Source organism: Pyxicephalus adspersus, chromosome 7 (assembly GCF_032062135.1).
Source record: "Pyxicephalus adspersus chromosome 7, UCB_Pads_2.0, whole genome shotgun sequence".
Lineage (NCBI taxonomy): Eukaryota > Metazoa > Chordata > Amphibia > Anura > Pyxicephalidae > Pyxicephalus > Pyxicephalus adspersus.
In genome coordinates, this window is record NC_092864.1 from 39746888 (window position 1) to 39767057 (window position 20170).

A 20170-nucleotide genomic window follows, 5' to 3' on the forward strand; every position below is an offset into this window, starting at 1 on the left:
GCAGAGTCAGAGGAGGAAAGCCAAGTTTCAGTGAGAGCCAGAAAGTTCAGAGACTTAGAAAGGGGAAGGTTGTGTATGGAGGTTAATTTGATGCCAACTGATCTGGCATTCCATAGACTGCCAGCGAGAGGGGGTAAGGACTTATGGGTAGGGTGAATGGGGATGAGGTTAGGAGAAGGAAATGTCTTGCTGACAGTATATGGAAGGGGGAGGTTGTGTGGGGGACCAGGGTTGGGTGAGATGTCACCAGAGAGTATCAGTAGAGTAAAAAGGTGCAGGAGCACAGACAGAGAAATAAGGAGAGTGAAGGAGCAGAGAGACAAAGTTATCAGACAGGGGAGTACAGGGAGAAATGACAACACATTTGTTGAACAAGTAGGTCCCTAGAGAATAACTCTCAAAATGAGCAACTGCAGAAACAAGAACACAGGTGAAAAGCACAAGACCTAACACCTACATTCAGAGTACATCTCTGTTAGGATATGCCCTTTAGATTCCAAAGCTCAGTACAATACCAGTTCAGTATTTTGGTACATTACCTGTCCCATTTGATGAGCACCCAATGGTCCCATCAAAGGAGGGATCATGCCTGGTGGTGCCAAACTTGGTCTTGGGGGTAAACCACTCATTCCCACCCCTGGGAAATGGGCAACAGGGTTCATCTAGTAAGGATAAATGTAAATAAATAGTTAATGGTTACACAAAAGAAGTGCAGTGGTTCTTATATTCTGTGAAAAGAAACCTGCCATAAGCAATATGGAGGCCACCAACACTGACAAAATCAGATGCCTGGAAAGCTAACCCCTTTGCTTCAATACTTTCAGCCACTGACTGCTTCCAGTTTGACTTCTAGATATCATGTGCATTCGGGATAAAGTAAACAGTCAGGGATATACAAAACATTAAATCTTTCTGCTACTGAGAGATTTACCCAACTCTCAATATTAAAAGCAATTTTATTGACAGTATAGTCATAGGCCAAAGATGCACAAGCAATTCTAATCTTGAGCCAGTGAGAGCACTGAAAATATAAAATGCAGCACAACAAACTTTGTTAGAACACTGCAAAGAGATCGCAAAAACTGTGAATGCTCTCCTAGGGAAATTCTTTTTCAGAATGAAGTAACTATTTGTTAAAAAAAAAAATGTAGATCATATTAGTAAAAGTGGACACGAAATAATCAAAATTGGAGAACTTACAAACTGGCCTCTCATCAAGCGCGACCCATTCGGAAAAAGTCCCGGCTGACTTGGTCCATTTGTACCATCTCCTGATGCCTAATAGAGTTGCAAACAGATTCATCAGGCTGCTTAGCTTCACTAAAGTGTAACATTTTACCTATCAAATGGTATTTACAATATTGCAATTGGCAACTCGGGAAATTAAATAATGCGATCAATACCAAACAAGTCCAAGCTCTATGGCCCTGCCACAAATATGTGTGGAATGCACGGTGGCTTAGTGGTTAGCACTCCAGCCTTTGCAGCCGGGTCCTAGGTTCAAATCTCAGCCAAGACACTACCTGCATAGGGTTTGAAGGTTGTCCCTGTGTTTACGTGGGTTTCCTTTCGCCTTCCAAACACATGCAGTTAGGTAAATGGCTTCCCTCTAATAAACTGACCTTAGACTGTGGTAATGACATATGACTATGGTAGGGACATTAGATTGTGAGCCCCTTTGCAGGACAGCTAGTGACATAACTAATGATTTTGTAAAGCGCTGCGTAAAATGTCGGCGCTATATAAATACTGTTTAATAATAATTTTTGATGTCAATGTAACAAGGACAATAGAATGTATTGTTGCAATACATATCACAATTCCCATCAGTGTGAAAAATGATTTGTGAAAATTCACATATTAGAATATTATTGTTACCATCTATAGAGACTTACCACCACTTCAAAACACATCACCAAAAAAACCTCTTGAAAAGAAAGTACTTCAGTAGAATTGATCAGTAATAAACAAGAACTGAAGGACATAATCTAAAGCAATACCTATACACAAAGAACATAATAAAAGGGTGTAAGTCTGTTGTCCTGGAAAGTTGGTAAGTAGAGTTAGATTATGTTCACACTGGCCATGAGGTTGTGGTGCATTTGCTGGCTCCTCATGCTAGGGAACCACTAGTTCTGGTGGGAAGCTTCCCCCAGCGACTGCTCTATATCAAATAAATAGGTGAGAATTAACCCTCTGCCCAATCGGTGAGGTGTGGTTTGAGTGATCGAGCAGCTGGCAAGGCATCAGCCCCTGGGAGACGCACAGGACCACTCAATCCCAAGGAAGGTCTGAACCTTCCCCAACAGAATTACCCAAACCTTCTTCCAGGACAGCAGATAAAGAGGAAAATGAGAACTTAATAGATTAAGGAGAACAAAATTTGAAGAACTCTCTGAATATCAAGACTGAATGATTTCATAGGAAGGCAAGAAAGCTAAACTGAAGAAAAAAAATATGCTATATGGCAAAACGGCTTACATACACTACAATACCTAAAAACGTTGACCAATTTAAAAAAAAAATCATATAAGGAATTTTGTATTTCAGTAAAATGGCCAACTAAAGCTAAGACTGGAGCAAACTAAACTCTTAACAAGCCCAACAAATTGTGTGTACACAAGAGTGATTATAGGAAAGTATGGAGCAAAATCTGGCTCTGGTACAACATACAGCACTGGCATACATTACACCTAAAGCCGCATACACAAGTGAAATTCTTGTCGTTGGAAAGGATCTTTCAGGATCCTTTCCAACTATAAGAACCGCACAATGCATGAACGAGTACTGTACATACAGCACCGTTCTGCTCTATGGAGAGGGGAGGGGGAGAGCGACGGAGCGGCACCCTGCTGCGCGCTCTCCCCCTTCCCTTGCATTAGGATCGCTCGTCAGGACGGATCCAAGGACGATGAACGACGCGGGCTGTACATACGCCAGATTCTCGCCCAATATCCGGCCGAAGACGAGAAAAATTTGACGTGTGTACGTAGCTGAAGACTTATATATGCAATCTATGTCTAGCATAGACAACGAGTAGAATTCATAGCAGAATTCTAGAAACATTCTTAATGAAACTAATAAATAATCCTAAGGTGTAAGCTAAAGTTTACATAAATAAAGTTTACATTCATTACAGTTTTGCTCTATGGAGAGGGGAGGGGGAGAATGAGCGAGCGGCACCCTGCCGCAAGCTCACTTGTATATGATCTTCATGGATCTGCCAGGACGGACCCATGAACAAAGTAGGATGAGCGCTGTACACACGTCAGATTCTCGTCAAATACTAGCCCTGAAGCGATGATCAGACGAGAATCATCTGACGTGCGTACATAACCTAAGCACTTAAGATAAGCCTCTAATTGGTAGACAGATAAACCCAGAGTAAGCAATAAATACTCTCACTCATTTATACAAGCCTCTCTCCCTGAACAGGATAGGACCTAACCAGGCATTAGGGCTGCAACCAGCAGAGATGTACTGTAAAATGGGACCCTTGAAACTATTTTCATATCTCAGGGAACCTTTGCTATAATTATATCCACAGCTCACAGAAGATTAGTGTGCTGGTCAGTGGGAAGAATTTATCATTACAGATAGCCAAAAACATCATTGGTGTCAGAGGCACAAATCGCTCTTGATTCAAGAAACACTGATCTAAATACTTCAAAGGCAGTATTTGTTTTAAAATATAAAATAGTTTCTTTGTGTAGTGTTAAACTGTAGAAGATAAACAAAATGCACCTACATGGAAAGTAATTTGCACACTGACTGGAAACCCATTAGGAAGAAGCTCCCCTGGGACATGGCTGAGATGTAAGGAGACTTGACTTAGGGATTGACCTCCATACAATATTTATGACAAAAGAGCACAGTAAAAATGAATTCCTGCATTAGTATGACTCCAATCTTATGTAAGTAAAGTAACACAAAGCATATACACAATAGAAAAGCCAGTGTACAAAATAAACAGATCCACGCACTATATTATAAATGGAATGAGGCAAGAATAAATATTTTCCAGTCACTGACTATAAAACTGTAACATTCACCACAGAGAACCCAGAAAGGTTACATGTAGTGGGAAGGTTAAACACAACAGTAAAGGATTTTGTAGGGTGTTGTAAAAATGCTCGTACAAAAAAAATAAATAAATAAATAAAATAAAAGCACTAAACCCAGACCTGAACATAGGAGGTCTCAGCTAAGTGTACACCTGTATGAGCTGCATACATTCCCTGCATAGCAGAGAAATAATGGTTACATTACATAAACCATTATTTGTCAAGTAAAACAACACATTTGGGCTGTTCTATAAATCTGCAGACATACTGCAAGGAACAGTTACAGTTTATTAGAATGGCTTTACATAGCTCACAATTTAGGGGAGAAGGTTGCCGTATTCACTACACTTGCAGCCAAGGCCAGCGAGCATCCAGGCACAAGAATGGCCAGACAGTAACGTACCGCATTCACTTGGTATTAAAGTATGTCAGCAAAACAAACTTAAGTCAAACCTACATGCACTTCACTGCTACCTTGGGCACCTGTCAGAGATGCTGTAATAGATCAAAGCAGGGGTAAAACAGAGAGATCCAAAATAGTGTTACAGTGTGAAGGCTTAGTTAAAAGTGCCATGAGTAGGCCTTGCCCTTTCGCCCCTGTGCCTAGGCAGTCTTGGAACCAGGAGCTGAATCATTTAGGAAGCAATAGTAGCCCACCTGAACTTTGTATTTGCTACTAAAGTTTACTAGAACGCAACCTGGCCTGCAACAAAGCAACTATGTCACTTCAACAACCCAGCACTAAACCAACAGTAATTAGGCCACTTTGTCAGAAAACTGAACAGTTAGCTGTTCCAAGGGGCATAGTAAATTCATACATTTTACATGTAGTTGTGGTTATTTATTCACACGAGGAAAAGCAACCACATGGCCATAAGTTATTTGTCAATTTCTGGAGCTGCACCCATTACAGCCTTGAACAAAAATGTGCAAAGAATGGTTCCCAACCACAAGTCTAAAATGGCTTTTTCCTATCCAGAGACCTATCCTGAACTGCTGTCAGGAGAAATTTACCCCAGCAGTCCACAAAGAGAGAATCACCCCAGTAGAAGCCTTTGGAGACTGAAAGGTGAGAGGGTGCCAGACCTCTTCTCATCTGTAAAGTGATTGGGAAAGGAAGATGAATAAGAAGCCTCCCCCAAAGATGGACAGACAAGGGTGGAAGGCTGCAGAACAAAGCGCTTAACTGAACTTACAAGTTACCAGTGACACGTCCCCTCCATTTAGAAGAAACATACTGATTGACCAGGTTTGCAGGGGGGGGGGACTTCTTGAAGGACAACACGAAAATAACTTATATGCTTGAAAAAACAAAAAACTGTCATGTGCCACGCAAGATCGTTGCATTGTAAACAAAATTGTTACAAAAATCTCTAATTCATTGTAGCACGGCCCCTGTTGGACATCAATGGCTTGATTGTCTTTTGCTCAGATCACACACACAAAATATTTACATATTCTAAACAAGCACTTTAAAAACTGTCCGTCTTTCACCTTTGCACTGCACGCTTTGTGTACTGTTATTTTTTAGAGAGTAGAACTTTATCAGCCTTTCAACGTAAAAAGCCAGAAGGTGTTTCTAACTGTTGTTAGAAACTGAAATTAGACACTTTGTTGTTCTTTTAGAAGTTACTCCTCAAAAACCACAACTCCAAGTTATTTTATGAAAAAAAAAAAAATCTGCAATATTTATCTTCTCTGATCCTTAAATCACTGGCTCCATTGCTAACCTTTTTCACTGCCATGGATGTGAGCTGTCCTTACAATGACGTCTTGTAAACACATTCCCAGGCATTGCAATGAAAGAGCGTGTTCATGTGTATCAGCTGACGGTCAGCTATAACGTAACCCATAGGTAGCCAACTATAGCACAGGTTTTTAAAATCAAAGCGCCAAGCTGATATTGAGTTGCTTCTGTTACATATTTTTACATCACCTTGTTACCAGTACACCAAATCAACAGTATGCACAAAAAGTGATCTTAATAAAAGATTTTATTTGCTTGGCAGCACAACATGAATTCTGCCCCTAATATTTAGCCCTTACCCTGTCACAAATGTTAACACTGTAGGTAATGGCACTAGGATTCTATAAATAAAGACACTGGTCATAGTTTACAATCATCCAAGCATGCTCTATGTAGCTGAGAACTTTGAATCCAAAGGCTTCAAAGCAGAGTGATACTTTTTCACACAAAAATTGTAGGTAGCCGGTATTATTATTAGAAGGTAGAGGTGATGATGTACAAACATACTTACCTACCTGTTCACAATCTTCATTGTACACCGAGCAGCTCAGGCATCTCTTTGTATTTCTCTTCATTGGCTTCCATTTCACCTTAAAATCAAATTCAAGCTCCTGTGCTTTGCCTTCACATCCCTCCACAGTTTTTGTCCCACTTACCTTTCTGACCTGATAGAAAAATACTCCCCCTGCCGCTCTCTCCACTCTTCCAATGACCTACTAATGACTTCCTCCCTCATAACCTCATCACACGCACGGCTACAAGACTTCTCTAGAGCTGCACCAACTCTCTGGAATGGTCTTCCTCGTCCTATTCTGCTTGCTCCTACTTTCTGCTCCTTGAAAAGGGTACTCAAAACACATTTTTTCATACTTGCATACCCGTCTTCTTCTGTCTTGTGAAACCACCACTACATATCTCCCCTCCTAATTTGTGGTAATTCCCCCACCTCCTAGATTGTAAGCTCTACCGGGCAGGGTCCTCACCTCTTCCTGTGTCACTGTCTGTCATTTGCAACCCCAATTTAATGTACAGCTCTGCATAATATGTTGGTGCTATATAATAAGGAGGAGGAAAGCAGATGGCAGAGACAACCATGGAGCATGGCCAAATAAGTTTAAATAAGAACTTGTGCTCTGGCAGGGAAGTCCATTTTATTTTATTGTACAGGGGACATTACCTGTCCCCTCTGTAATAAAGGATCTGCCTGGTCACAGTTTTTGGCTTTGATGGTTTAGTTGCGCTTTAATGATCCACATGAACTTCCATTCTAATCCTAGCTGCTTGGATATTCCTGGTATCAATAGTTTGGAGTCTCCAACCAGACACAAACATGTTTCTCACTATCCCCTCTATGTATTTGTTTCAGATTGGAGCAATGTTTCTCAACTAGGATTCAGCAGAGCCCTAGGATTTCTCTTGAGGTTTGTAGGTGTTTTATTGAACAATGAGCAATTTGTGCCCCTCAGGTCAGTTTAGGGGACACCAATAATCTTTTTGGCAATCTGTAAGGGTCAAATTCTTCCCACTGACCAGACCACTAATATACTGTGAGCTGTGGATATGGTAATTATAGAAGGGGTTAACTGATGACCTGAAAGTTATTTCAAGGATTCCCTAATGTACAAAAAGATTGGGAACCTTTTGGTTAGAGAGCCAAAACCATAGAGAAACGTAAAGCCAGCCAGAAACTAACAATTACAAAAGAAAGGTCTGCCATGGCAGCTTCCATACTCTTCTAATACAGAGCCCCAACACACAGGTCAGCTGACCCTAGTTTACAATTCCCAGCATCCTCTGGGATGCAGCAGAGCACACGGTACCCTTTGATGAGCTATATGCTATGGCTATCCCCCATATACACTGACCAGCTGACTATGCATTACATTCCCCAGCATGCTCTGGGCAGCAGTAACGCAGGACCTTGTAGTGGCATAGATACCAGAGCGGCGTGCCCCGATCACAAGTCAGTCATCTCTGTGCTCGGATACAAGGCCTGGGTCAGCCAGATCTCCCTGTGCTGATGAGCCTGCAAAAGCTATAACCTAAGCGGGTGTAACAACGATAAACCTGGGGCCTGGACACCGAAAAACAAACAAAACCACACAAGCCTTTCTCACCATGACGCCTGCTCTCCGGCCTCCTCACAGCCTTCCGGCAAGGGACACGCGCACTGGTCCCCGGCACAGGAAGTTTGGAGGAAGGCGCTCTCTGACGTCACGTGGAGGGGGCGGAAAGACGCAGAACGAAGACGTCGCGGCGCTACTCCAGCCAATAGGTGCGCATCTTACTCGGCTTGTCTAAGAGGTGCACAGTGATTGGCCATTCTAAAGGTGTACCCAGTCTGGCTTCACGAGCGGGAGTTCTTGTTGGTGTTTACCTATACAGCGGCTCCAGGGGCGACTGACAAAGTACGCAAGTAAGCGGGAATACCCAGACATGAGACAAGGGAGAGGGGCCTAGCGGAGGTCACAGCTGCCACAGAATTTCTCAGGGTGTGAGGAGAACTGTGGTAGGTAAGAGTGACATGACAGTCACGTAGTGCGAGATATTCAGGTCTATCGGTGTACATTATATACGTTTGTATGTATACTGACGAGACCAGCCAGGGTAGACAACATCCAGCGGGAAGGAAACATTTCTCTTCGTCTCCCGCTCACTGACTGACTGGCGGAGGGATATCTCTAGCGTGCTTAGGTTAGCACATGCGCAGTGGTTACCTGGGCTAGGACGGAAGTCAAGGTTTTCGGCGGAGGGATACCTGAGTCTCTAATGTTATTCATAGGAATACACCTGTAAAGTGTAAGAGAACAATAACCAAAATATTCTAATAATTTCCTATTTGGTTTAATGAAAACTGAAAATTAAAAAGGGGAACCCCCAGCTTTATCTTTCGTTTTGCCCAATTGTATTGAAATAGCTTACTCTGATTGCACCTCACACTGTGAGCCTCTCATAGTGTGCATTAGAAGCTGCAGCCGATCTGACAAAGCTGCCATCATTTCCTGACTAGAGGATGTCCATCATCATGCCCCCTCTTATGCCCACTTGCATTCGCCTGGGTGGTCTTAGTACCCAGCCTCTGTCAGGAGTGTTATGCCCCGGGGTTCTGGGGAATCTGGGTGGCCCTTTCTCGTTTGAGGAGAGATCACAATAGCACCCCAGTGCACATTTTTTGTGGTGTGTTTTTGCACATTCACTTTTTTTTAATAAACTTTGTTTAGAAAAACAGGTAGACATAACAAAATATAATAATAATACAAAATACGTTATTGCAGATTACAGAGTAGGTATTATATACACAGAGCATACGATAATAATATATTACCTTGGACATCCAGTGATAACAAAGACAAGAAAATGCTTTCCCCGCATATTTGTCCAGAGTGTATGCATACAACTGCAATGTGTTGTCTAACCGTTTCATAAAGCAACCATTTTTTCCTCTTATTTTTTTTTTTATATAAAATGGGAAAATTTCAGGTACAGATAGGGGACCAGGGTGCAAGGGATTGGGAGGGGGAAGGGTTTTCTGATCTTGAGAACATGTGAAGTCAATCGGTGTAGCTACTATGGAAAAACAAAATTGTGAACACCTCATATGTGGCTGAAATAAACCAAACTCAAGGAAACTTAAGATTATGCCATGTAGAATGGCGGTGACAATGCAGAATTTGGTGCATATCCGGTGGATGAAGTGTAGAGTTCATAAAATCAAACAATTTTAAAAAAAATTTGCTTACAGTAGAATCGTCTGACTCATTTGCTTCGGATGTTACATTTCCATTGTAACATTATTGTACGCCTGGCTGCCAGTAGACAGTGAAATCCGATTGCGCGTCCCTTTTGGTGTGGCATATGCCTCCCAGCACCCGAATAAACAAAATAATGGCTCAAAAAGAATCACTGTTACTGTAAAGTGTTTTCCAAAACTTTCTCATCAACTCACAGTCCCAAAAACAATGTTTAAGTGTAGCTGAAATGGCTCCACATTTTTGACATTGTGTGGTTCTAACTGGAGCTGCGCTTGGAGACATAGCTGTGGGTCGATAGACTTTGTAAGCCCTGTGGAGAATCTGCCAACCACGATCATTGGAGTCTGTGAGTGGTTTGAGATATTCACTTTTTTATCGAGCAATGGGGTTTCACGATTAGTGAGATTCAATATAAAAAAAAATCATGCCCCCTTCTGCTTCAGCTCTTACTTTTTCCCGGCCCCTAAAAAAAAACTTTTATCAAAATAAAAAAATTAGGCTTACCTTTTACTTCCCCACATAGCTGGTATGAATTCGGTCCCGCCCCAACCCAGCTTTTGCTTCACGTCACCCAAAAAAACAAAACATTAAAGCAGATCTATCATCAAAATGTTTACGTTACATGAAAGGGTAAACAACCCCTTTATGCAAAGTAAATCATTTTATAAACCTTTAAAAAAAAAAAACCTAATAACCGCGGCGATAAGGACAAAATAGGAGCGCTGAGCCTCCTGGGATACACACATCAAACATCCCCGGAGGCTTCTGGCTGCTCCTTCTGCTCATGCCTGAGATCGGCATATATAATGATCTTATATTAAAGGTTCATCTACCCTTTTATATAAAGTAACAAATGAGATGACCGGTCCTCTAAGTCATTGGTTTTTAGTCTTTCCAATCATGAAAGCTCAGCATCCCCCATAAGTGTAACTTAGGGCTGTGTATGAAAGCTGATATTTTTTTCCCAGAAAGCTACATACAGTCCCTTCCACCAGCTATGATCGGCCAGCATTACATAGAGAGGCAGAATGATCAAATCACTGGGTGTAACATAACATATGAAATGGGAAGTAGATCCAGATAGAACTGTGACGTAATATGTGCTATAGTTTGCTCTGTTTTTTCCCACACAGTAATAACATTTCTCTTTTACAGATTTCTGGATGGACACCTCTTACGTAACCAGTGCCAGTCGGCTAAGAAGTAGCAACCGCCGTTCTGCCGCCTATACCAGCACCTCTTCTAATGCCGCTCAGAGCCAAGGCTCCAAGGGGGTCATTCTAGAAGACTCCTTAGTCAGGAACTTGGACGGTGAGTTATCCGAGGAGTATGCTCCGAAGACAAACATCCTCAGGGAGGACTCGGTGATGTTCTCGGATTCTGAACAACATGAACATAACGGCACCCTGAAGTCACAAGTGGTCACCACCAGGAAGAGCAAAAGATGGCCGTCCAGATTGTTCTCTATGTTCTGCTGCCTTATGATCGTCAGCATCCTCGCTGTTCTGCTTGTAGTTATTTATCTTGTGCTGCAAGGTAACTTTTTTTTTTTTTTAAAAACTCACATGGGGTGACTGCGATTTAGTTTTAGAACTCATAAAAACGCAATGTAAAAGTAAAAATTGTGAGTTTAATGTTGGGAGGAGGAGTTGGGCTACGTACAAATTTAAGATTTATGTTGCTGGAAATTAGCTTTATTGATTGTTTCCATTGACAGATAAACAAAGAAATGCTCTATATACTTCTGTTCTATGGAAGGGGGAGGGTTGGGGGGACAAGCGAGCGGCATTCTGCTGTGCCTTTCTCCATTCACTTGCATAGTTCCCAATCTTCATTCATGGATTCACCATGGCGGATGGATGAACAATGTCAGGCAGCTCAAAGTCAGATTCTCACCCAAGACGAGCATGAGCGTTATTATCTGACGTGTGTACAAAGGCCTTATTGTTTTACTGGTTGATTTATCTATTCTGCTTGTGTAATAATGACCTCTCTCTTGTGCAGATATGCGCTATGAAAAAGAGAGTGAAGATGGAGTGAAAACAAGTGTGCTAGGTAAGAAACATTATAGGGGTCGTAGCTGGTAAAAAACTAGCTCCACCCAATCAAATATTTCAGTTCTTGTTGAGCATAGCTTAGTTGTAACAATCATAATTTACAAGATCTATTAAAGCAGAACTTTCATTAAACAAAAAAAAAAAACACTTGTGAAACTCCTTGGATCCATGCACAAACTGTGACCAGCAAGTCCCGCCTTGTCTTGGCTTCTCTCTTTTTTCATCCAACATGCACTTTCATCCAACAGCCCCATCTCCTTTCTTCCATGTGCTTCCTTGCGTCATTTGACCTCACATTGCGCAAGGATGAGCTCCGGTGATGTGCCCTTCTCTCAATGTAAAAATGCATAAGAATAAGCACGTGTTTTTTTTACTATATAGGCATGCCCCCTGATGGTGCAATCCCTGATCTTGGTCATGCATACATAGAGCAGCCCACAGCCTCCTGGGATCTGTGACACAACTTTTCCAGGAGGCTGCAGGTTTCCCACCATGACAGTAAAGATGAAAGGGGAGGAAGCTTGCTCCAAAAAAGTAAAAACCAAAAAACACACATACAAAACAAAGCCACCCTTTTACATAATGTTGAAAATGAGATGATAGGTCTGCTTTAACACCAGATTGCACCTTAGTATCTATTGAATTGCTAATTGTTACCTAAATTATGTGGCATGAATAAAACATGATGGCTTGCTTTGTAATGTGTGAAGTTTTCAGAGCTCTTTACTGGAATTGCCATGAGATACAACCAGTCGACATGGAATAAAACTAAACATCAAACATTGGTATGTTTGCATTGTGTCTCTATATAATGCTAAATGATTACACACTTGATAACATTTTCTGCTCAGGGTATATATGCTTCACAGGGTGTTAATATTAATGACAATGTGCTTTATTGTCAGGGTTCTGGAGTTTGCTGGTCTTGTCCTTGATTGCTGGACTCTCTTGCTGCAGCTTCTCTTGGACTGTCACTTATTTTGATTCTTTTGAACCAGGAATGTTTCCTCCAACTCCTTTGTCCCCTGCACGGTTTAGGTAAGTTTTTTGTTTTTGTTTAATATACTGGATGAAGACGACAGACCTTATAACTATTACATCTTGAAGGGATCTATAACTACTGTAAAACAAGCCCCAAAGATTGGTGCCATCTAGTGGCTGAAATATAAATTGCTTTGCAGTTTAGGGGCTTGTTTATTTGGTTAAGGGTTGTTTTTTACAATTAGAAATTGTTCAGTTTTTTTTTTTTTTCTTGGTTATGTAACTTTTCTGCACTTGCCTGGTTGGAGCTGACTTCAGCTAACTGTCTCTGGTTCCCTGAGCTCCCGGATAATTTTGGGGAGATCAGTGTAGTTACTGAAATTTGGTTTATTAGGGTTCGGCAAGTTTATCACAGTTTCTAGTTCTGTTTAAAACTGTATTGTACTGTGTTGGGGCTTAGTAGTTTGGTTATGGTGACCTGACTTGGCAGCACAGAGACTGTAGTTTGGAGGACTCACAAGGGAAAATCTCTGCATGGAGCTTTTGTGTTTTTCCCCTTGTTATATCTTCAGAATGTTTTTGTCGACAAAAGTACTAATGTTATTCTTTAACTTTCCTTTGCATGTGCACTGAAAGCAAAGTTGGCACCCCACTGTTTGTCATTACCTGTTTGCCCCCTCTTCTTGTACTGATGTTTCTTCTCTTGGCCCCCTACATCACACTATCCTGCAAACTAAAGGCCAGGTAATGAAGCTTCAGACTTCTGAAACTGCTTTACAAAGTTTGCAATGTGTAAGTGAAGCCAAGAGGAACAAGAGTGTCTTCTTGGGGGGAAACAAAAATCTGGGGACTGTTTTTCATTTGCTAGATAAACATTCTGTTGTGGGTTAGCATCATCTTCCAGCAGGATCAGATCATTGGGTACAAGTCTGTGCCAGCCCATGCTGCAGAAGTGTAACCAACATTTTCAAGGTTAAACTGACCAACCGAATTTGGATGTTGCACTGATCACCAAACCTAAAACTGCTTTGTCTGGCCCTGCCTACAGTCTGGAACTTAAACTGTCAAACTGACAGCAGGTCCCAGCAGGGTCATACACAGGAGCACACAGAATGTCAAACAGTTATAAATCCCGGGGAGACTTAGCTGATATCCTCCAGGATGTTTAGATAATGTATAAGGTCCTGGCGTTTACCTTGATGCATGAGGCTGCATGTGGGCCATTTGGTGCTTTCTGTGTGGTACTTAGGGTGCATTATAGACCGTGAAATTTAGTAGTTACCAGTAAACCCCCGATTCTCAAAAGAATCTTAAATCCAAGAATGACAATTACTTGCAGTCATGGAGGGGGGAACATCCTGGGAAAGTCTTCATTTAATAAATTTATTTGTACTAAAATTAACCAATTTATTAAAAATAAAATAGAAGTTTTTTCAAGTCCAAAATGTTTTGGAGTTGCTTCACTCAACTAAAAAAAAATCGGAGTGCAAAGGGTTAAATGAAGTAAATTGGAAACAACAAATTCATAAAATGGTAAATTAAAAATAGTTATTCTAAAATTTCCTTATGGAGTAGCTGCTGGCAATGTGGAGTGGAGCACACTGACTAAAAGTTTCACCTGCTGTTTTGTTTTGGCACGTTTACATGTCACCATGTGGTGTGCACACCCAGGTTGGGTCCATGCATAATTACATCCTTCGTTTAGTATATAGGATGATTTGTTTTTTTTCACATCAATTATGCTTTTTCAGTACTGCCAATACTTTTTTATCTTATGTTTTTTTTTCTTTTATATTGAATCTTTACAATTATTTTATTTATTTATTTATATAGAACCAACATACTCCACAGTGCTTTACAAAATGCATAGTCACCTTACCAAGAAATATAACATTTTTCGATATCAAAGGACTGTTGGGAGCATTGGCTGTAATGGCTGTGATCTCCAGTAGTCCCCTGTAGACCTATCTATAGGCTGTGATTGCCTGCTGAAGAATGTCCCTATTCCCCAACAACTGTTTTTTTTTAAGTTTCTGACCATCTCCTGGTGCATGTCTGCAGTCTGATCATTTCTGGTGCATTGTGTTCACAGAAAATGTTGTGTAGCCCTTTGGTAATTGTTTCAAGCTGCTCTTGAGCCCCCTTCCCCCCCCCCCCCCCCCCCCCCCCCCGTACAAAATAAGTTAAACATCCCTATTATAAGGGTTTCAAGTTATTCATCTGTTTTGATCTCAGCTTGTCAAAAAAACAATAATAGTGGGATCATTAATTTGTAAGCTGCTGTGGTAAAGCAAACCTCTCTGAAAATTTAATTTTTAATTTAGAGTGCATGTTTAAATTTGGATAGGTTTTCGTATATCAGCTTTATGGCATTGCATAATAATAAAATCTCCCAACACGATCCTGCAGAATGAAGATCCAGCAGAAGGGTTTCACAAGCAGCATACAATGTTTTTGATCTTGGATAGACTTCATCGTCGACTGTGCTGAGAAATGTCTGTGGGCCCAATTGTGTAAACACTTTACAGAAAGGACATGAGCTTCTGAATCTTCCCAGCTGCTCATCTCTGGGGCATTTTGCCGAGCCTGCACTTTCTGTCAGTTATTTGATGTTGTATTTAGAAAGGAAACAATCATAAAAGTGTTTGTCCCTATGGCAGAGCTAGTTTGAATATGTGTCTGCAGTGCTATTAGTGATCATTCCATCCTAGTGTGTACAGCGCAACAGAGCAAATACAAAGTCAGTCCTGGCACGCTGCATAGAAGAGATTGGACAGCAGATGGTGTTCTTGGATAAGCTGACTCTCTTTATATTGGTGCCTGAGCTTGGAAAAGCAAAGTCCTGAACTTGTGTTTTCATATGATCCATTTTGTACTTAGCATTGTTAGTAGATCATTTATCACATGGAAAGTATAGAGTATACCACAGAGAGCCATTGGTGCGAAATTAGACTGCTTTGGAGAAGCTCTCGAGAGGCTCCTTTATAAAATCAAGTTACCCTAAAAGACCTGCTTTTATTAGGACCTGCTATGCAATTGGGTAATGTTCTGAAAGGCCTGGAGAAGCTATGGGAAAAAAACTGTTAGGGGGTTAGCATGGGGGTGTAGATGGGCGAATGTTTGTGCCAAAATGACTTTTCAGTGGGGATGCACAGGTAGGTCAAATCTGTTTTTACTCTCTCCTCCACCACATGAATTTCTTTTTTTGAAGGTGGACGTTTACTGCTGGAATCCTTAGCATTGCACATCAGAGTTCTCCCAAGGTTGCACAATGAATTGTATAATACATCAAGTAGTGTTGAAAGGTATTTGGAGTTTTGTAAGGAGCTAATTTTAGTGATGATTAGCCCAATTTAATTTCACTGGTAGGCACAAGTAAAACAGTCATAAACAGAAAACTAACTGGCACTGCTTCTTCTCAGCTGCTTTTGGGTGCTTACTGAAAAGTTGGTTGAATATATAGGGGCTGCTACCCGCCTACAGTTTCCTCTCACCTAGCTGAAAAAAAAATTCTGGGAAAAATACAGCAAACTTTTTGGTGTGCTAGATGCCCTGTGTCTTACAGCTGTGCGCTGCAGGTTTTCTCATTCAGACATTCTGTTACTAGTATGTCCCTTCAGCTCTTTACAGACACACAGGTCCGTCACTGGTTGAAACTACAGTGGCAAAACATGGGAATCCGATGCACCCAGACACAGTTCTTTTTTAATCAGCATTACTATGTTAGTATATTAAAATATCAACTTTTAAAGAACCAGTTCAGTTGAAGTGACTCGGTGGTTTTTCAGCAATGGTGAATTGCTTATATTCATACACTGAGGACTGGGGTCCTCAAGTTCAGTCCTTGAGGGTCAGGCTCCACATATTTTTTTCTTGTTTAATAAAGAAAGAATAAAAATGTAAGTAAAGAAAGGTTTACATGAGCCAAAATGACTCTGTATGTACCATAATCTAGGCTGCAAGTGACCCTCGAGGAGTAGCGTAAGGATCAGATCCATCCTTCAGTCGCCATATATGGCTGTCACAGACATTGCATGGGAACACAATTTAATATTGTAGCTACACAACGTCTACACTTTTGTTATTCATCCAGGCAGTGGGAAGAGTAACATAGAAACTGGAATTGCTTTTTTGGCTCTGATTTCTAGCAGCAGAAAAAGCAGAGTAATAACTGCACCAACTGGATGTCTTCACAGAATCGTTCTGAATGAACAGTTTCTCAACACACTTTTGGGCTGTTTTTGGCTTCTAATTATTCTAATGTTGTACTAAAGGAACGCTGTTCTCCAAACCAACCCTACAACACAAATAAGTCTGCAGAGACATCTGACATGCCAGTCCTAATACTAAAATCCGCTAAGTTGTAATTACAGTGCTGGTAGTTTATTACATATAAAAACACAACACGCAAAAAACACATTATAATTGCAGTTTTTTTTTTAAATCAGAAGTTTACATAGATGAACTATAGAACACATCCCCCTATTGAATTAATAACATAAAGGGAAGGCATTCTGTTATTCAGAGGGGGAGAACTCATATATATATGTATATATAAATTTTTTTTCTATACATACCTAAAGCAAGCGTTTGGAATTTGATTCCATACAGATTCCCCTTTTGTACATGATTGTGTGGAAACGTTTTACTGTATTCCCCAAGTTAATTTGAGTCTAGATTTCTTAATATTTGTGATGTGCATTTATTTACATCATAATGTAGTTATTCAGTCATAATCTATTTGGGTAAAATCTGCAATGATACACGCACAGGGTAGCACAAAATCAATTAGAAGAATTGCTTGCCTTGACTAATCAATATATGTGGAACACAACATGTCTGCCCTCAGATTACCTTTCCTTGTATTCCTAATAATTCTCACAAAATAATTTGTGTCCAGTCTATAAGACTCCTCTCTAATACTAGTATAGGTGTTTAGGTGATATGGTTTGGTAATAACAATTTATTTGTTCCATATGATACTTTTTATTTTTATAAATATTCGTTGGCTTCATATTTTAAGAAGGAAGTGAAGCTGTAGGATTAACGCACAGCTTCGCATTTCCAGAGGGGAATGGCACATGTGGTTCTCTCATTTTTGTCCCAGTGTCTATGGCATCAGATTGAGATGAGATTTATTAACTGGCTCATTTTAGCTGCAGATAACCTGCTTCAAGTGGGATTTGCATTCCTATAGACTAGCATGGGAATGCAAAATTATTAACAAGGTACATCTGACAACTTTCCAGTTATGTTGGATTTCTGGGCCCCCACTTTACTCAGTGGTTCCTTTTACCTGTCTTACCACCGGAGGGAACCACAGTGCACAGAAGGGAACATGAGCAATCCACCTCACTGAAAAGGTGATACTAAGGAGTCTTATATTGCAGGATGCTTTTATTAGAAGTGACAGTTACTTTAACAACACAATGTGCGATCTGTTTTACTTTTACATCTTCTTACCAATCTAAGTGCCAGAGGGACACACAAGCTCCACTTATATGTGCTGGAGATTGTTGGGAGTTCAGAGGCCTCACAGTCCTTTAACGTTCCTTTTGAGACCCAAAGAAAAGCATTTTGAAAACTTTGAGCAAGTTGACAGCTGTAATATTTTGGTACATCGCCTACCAGCTCCTGTAGCTTGTCCATCCTAATTTATATGTATTAAGTTCCTGACGTGTTAGAAAATCCATAGTTCTAAATTACATCTGAACTCCAATTTTAGATTTCATTTCTTTTTTTTTTTTTTCTATGAAGTTATTTTGTAGCAAGAAGAGAGAGAAGCATTTGCAATCTGGACACACCATAAAAGCAGACCGCTGTGAGGTCGATTAAACATGATCAGTACATGGAGCACTGTAGGCAGTATTTCAGCATTTTATTACAGTGAGCATTTGTACACACTGTGAGCCATGTGAACTTTTCATTTTAATTTGTTTTTACAATTCATTGTCAAGCAATTAAAAAAGCTCCAGAAGAGAGACGCCTCTGGGCAGACGTTTGGTACCATTAGTTTAGTGATAAAAACTGAACTCCAGGCAAATATATATATATATATATATATATATATATATATGTATGTGTGTGTGTGTGTATATTTATATGTATATATATATATATATTACTAAAGCTATGTATTCATTAGAAAACAGGGTAAAGCTTTCACAATGAAGTGCTGGACACAAAGATGCACATAAAGATACAAAACCTGTATCCCCCAGGATATTAGCTTCATGGATGCTAGAACATTAACAACTTCTTAACATTACCAAACTATTGTATAATTATATAATAAAAGAACAGCGAAGCAACTTGTACGCAACCTGGGATCAGCTCACTTCTTAAACTACAGCCTCAACATGTCCCAGGTGCCCTTGCAGCGGCCATGCGAGCTAAAGAACAATTTAATATAGGCTGCATTTGATCTGGAGGCACAAACTTAAACCTCTTCTTTATATACACAGTTATAAAGCCTCCAGGATGAGCCTCCACCTACCTTATTGTCGGAGTTCATTGTCATGGCAGATTTGCTTTAGCTTTTCAAAGTTGTTTTAACATGGGTTTAATGTGAAGCTTTGTTGCTGTAAAATGTTTAGATCTCTATATTTAACATAGTGGGACTGATTTATTAAAGCTCTCCGAGGCTGGAGGGGATACATTCTCATCAATGTAGCTGAATGATCCAGCAAACCTGGAATGGATCTGGTCTACAATTCAAAACATTTTCTAGCAAAAAGCAAATGACTTTGAAGAAATCAATTCCAGGTTTGCGGGATCAACTAGCTTCACTGATGAAAATGTATCCTCTTTAGCATTGGAGAGCTTTATTATATCAGGCCCAATTTCTGAATATTGGATTCTCAAGTAGTATAGTGCATATGTGTTTATTATATCTACACAGTAAAGAATTGCTTAATTACATATAGAGCTGTATAATTAACGTTGTTTTTTTTTGTTTTGTTTTTCTTTACAGGAAAATGACTGGACATTCTTTCCATGTGGGTTACACCATGGCAATATTAAATGGCATTGTAGCAGCTTTCACTGTTCTCTGGTGTCTGCTGTGAATGTAAAGAAGGGTCTTCATTTTAAAGGTTAAACTAATAAGCCCGGCATTTACAAAGCGGTTAATATGACATCTAAAAGGGCACATGTCACATAAAAAGTGTACAAACTGTCATTATTGCTAAAAGGCAGGCTTCTTTCCTTCAAATATATCAAATCAGTTTGGTGCAACCATCACCCTAATCTGAGATTCAGAGTCCATATGACTTAAAGCAGCTTTGAGCTAAATCTACTTCCTACTGTTTAACAGTCCAGGCCTGAATCAAAATTGTCTGCTCTGGCACTGTATTGTTAACTACCTGTAGTGGAGCTTCCCCCATTGGAGTTTAGTCTGACTCTGAACCGCGGAGTTATCCAAGCCAAAATGCACAGGACTGTGAGATCCACAGGATGGCTATATATAACCATGTTGTATAAGAGCAGGGGTTCCCAACACGTCGATCATAAAGGCGACGTGAGTTGATCGAGGAGCCCTGCCTTACCCCTCCCTGCTGTTTACCAGCA

The 20170-nt window shown here is 40.4% G+C and overlaps 2 protein-coding genes across 6 annotated transcripts in view; one reads left to right on the top strand and one right to left on the bottom strand.

Moving 5' to 3' along the window:
* Positions 1-8504, bottom strand: part of PRPF40A (pre-mRNA processing factor 40 homolog A) — a 30754-nt gene extending 22250 nt beyond the window's left edge. For 3 of the 5 annotated variants that reach the window (XM_072418154.1, XM_072418153.1, XM_072418157.1), the window contains exons 1-3: positions 8388-8406; positions 1201-1278; positions 540-662 (exon numbers count right to left, since the gene is read on the bottom strand). In XM_072418154.1, coding sequence (XP_072274255.1) covers positions 540-662; positions 1201-1215 — 138 coding nt within the window. In that variant the 5' untranslated portion in view covers positions 1216-1278; positions 8388-8406. Of the gene's footprint in view, positions 1-539; positions 663-1200; positions 1279-7928; positions 8360-8387 lie in introns of those variants that run through there. The other 2 variants (XM_072418155.1, XM_072418156.1) reach the window with 2 other exon arrangements.
* Positions 7929-19691, top strand: ARL6IP6 (ARF like GTPase 6 interacting protein 6; the record flags this gene model as incomplete). The annotated part of the gene is given in 5 exon segments (XM_072418158.1): positions 7929-8086; positions 10719-11099; positions 11568-11618; positions 12526-12658; positions 19575-19691. Coding segments are annotated over 5 exon segments (816 nt in total). The 5' UTR covers position 7929.
* Positions 19692-20170: the final 479 nt, after the last annotated feature.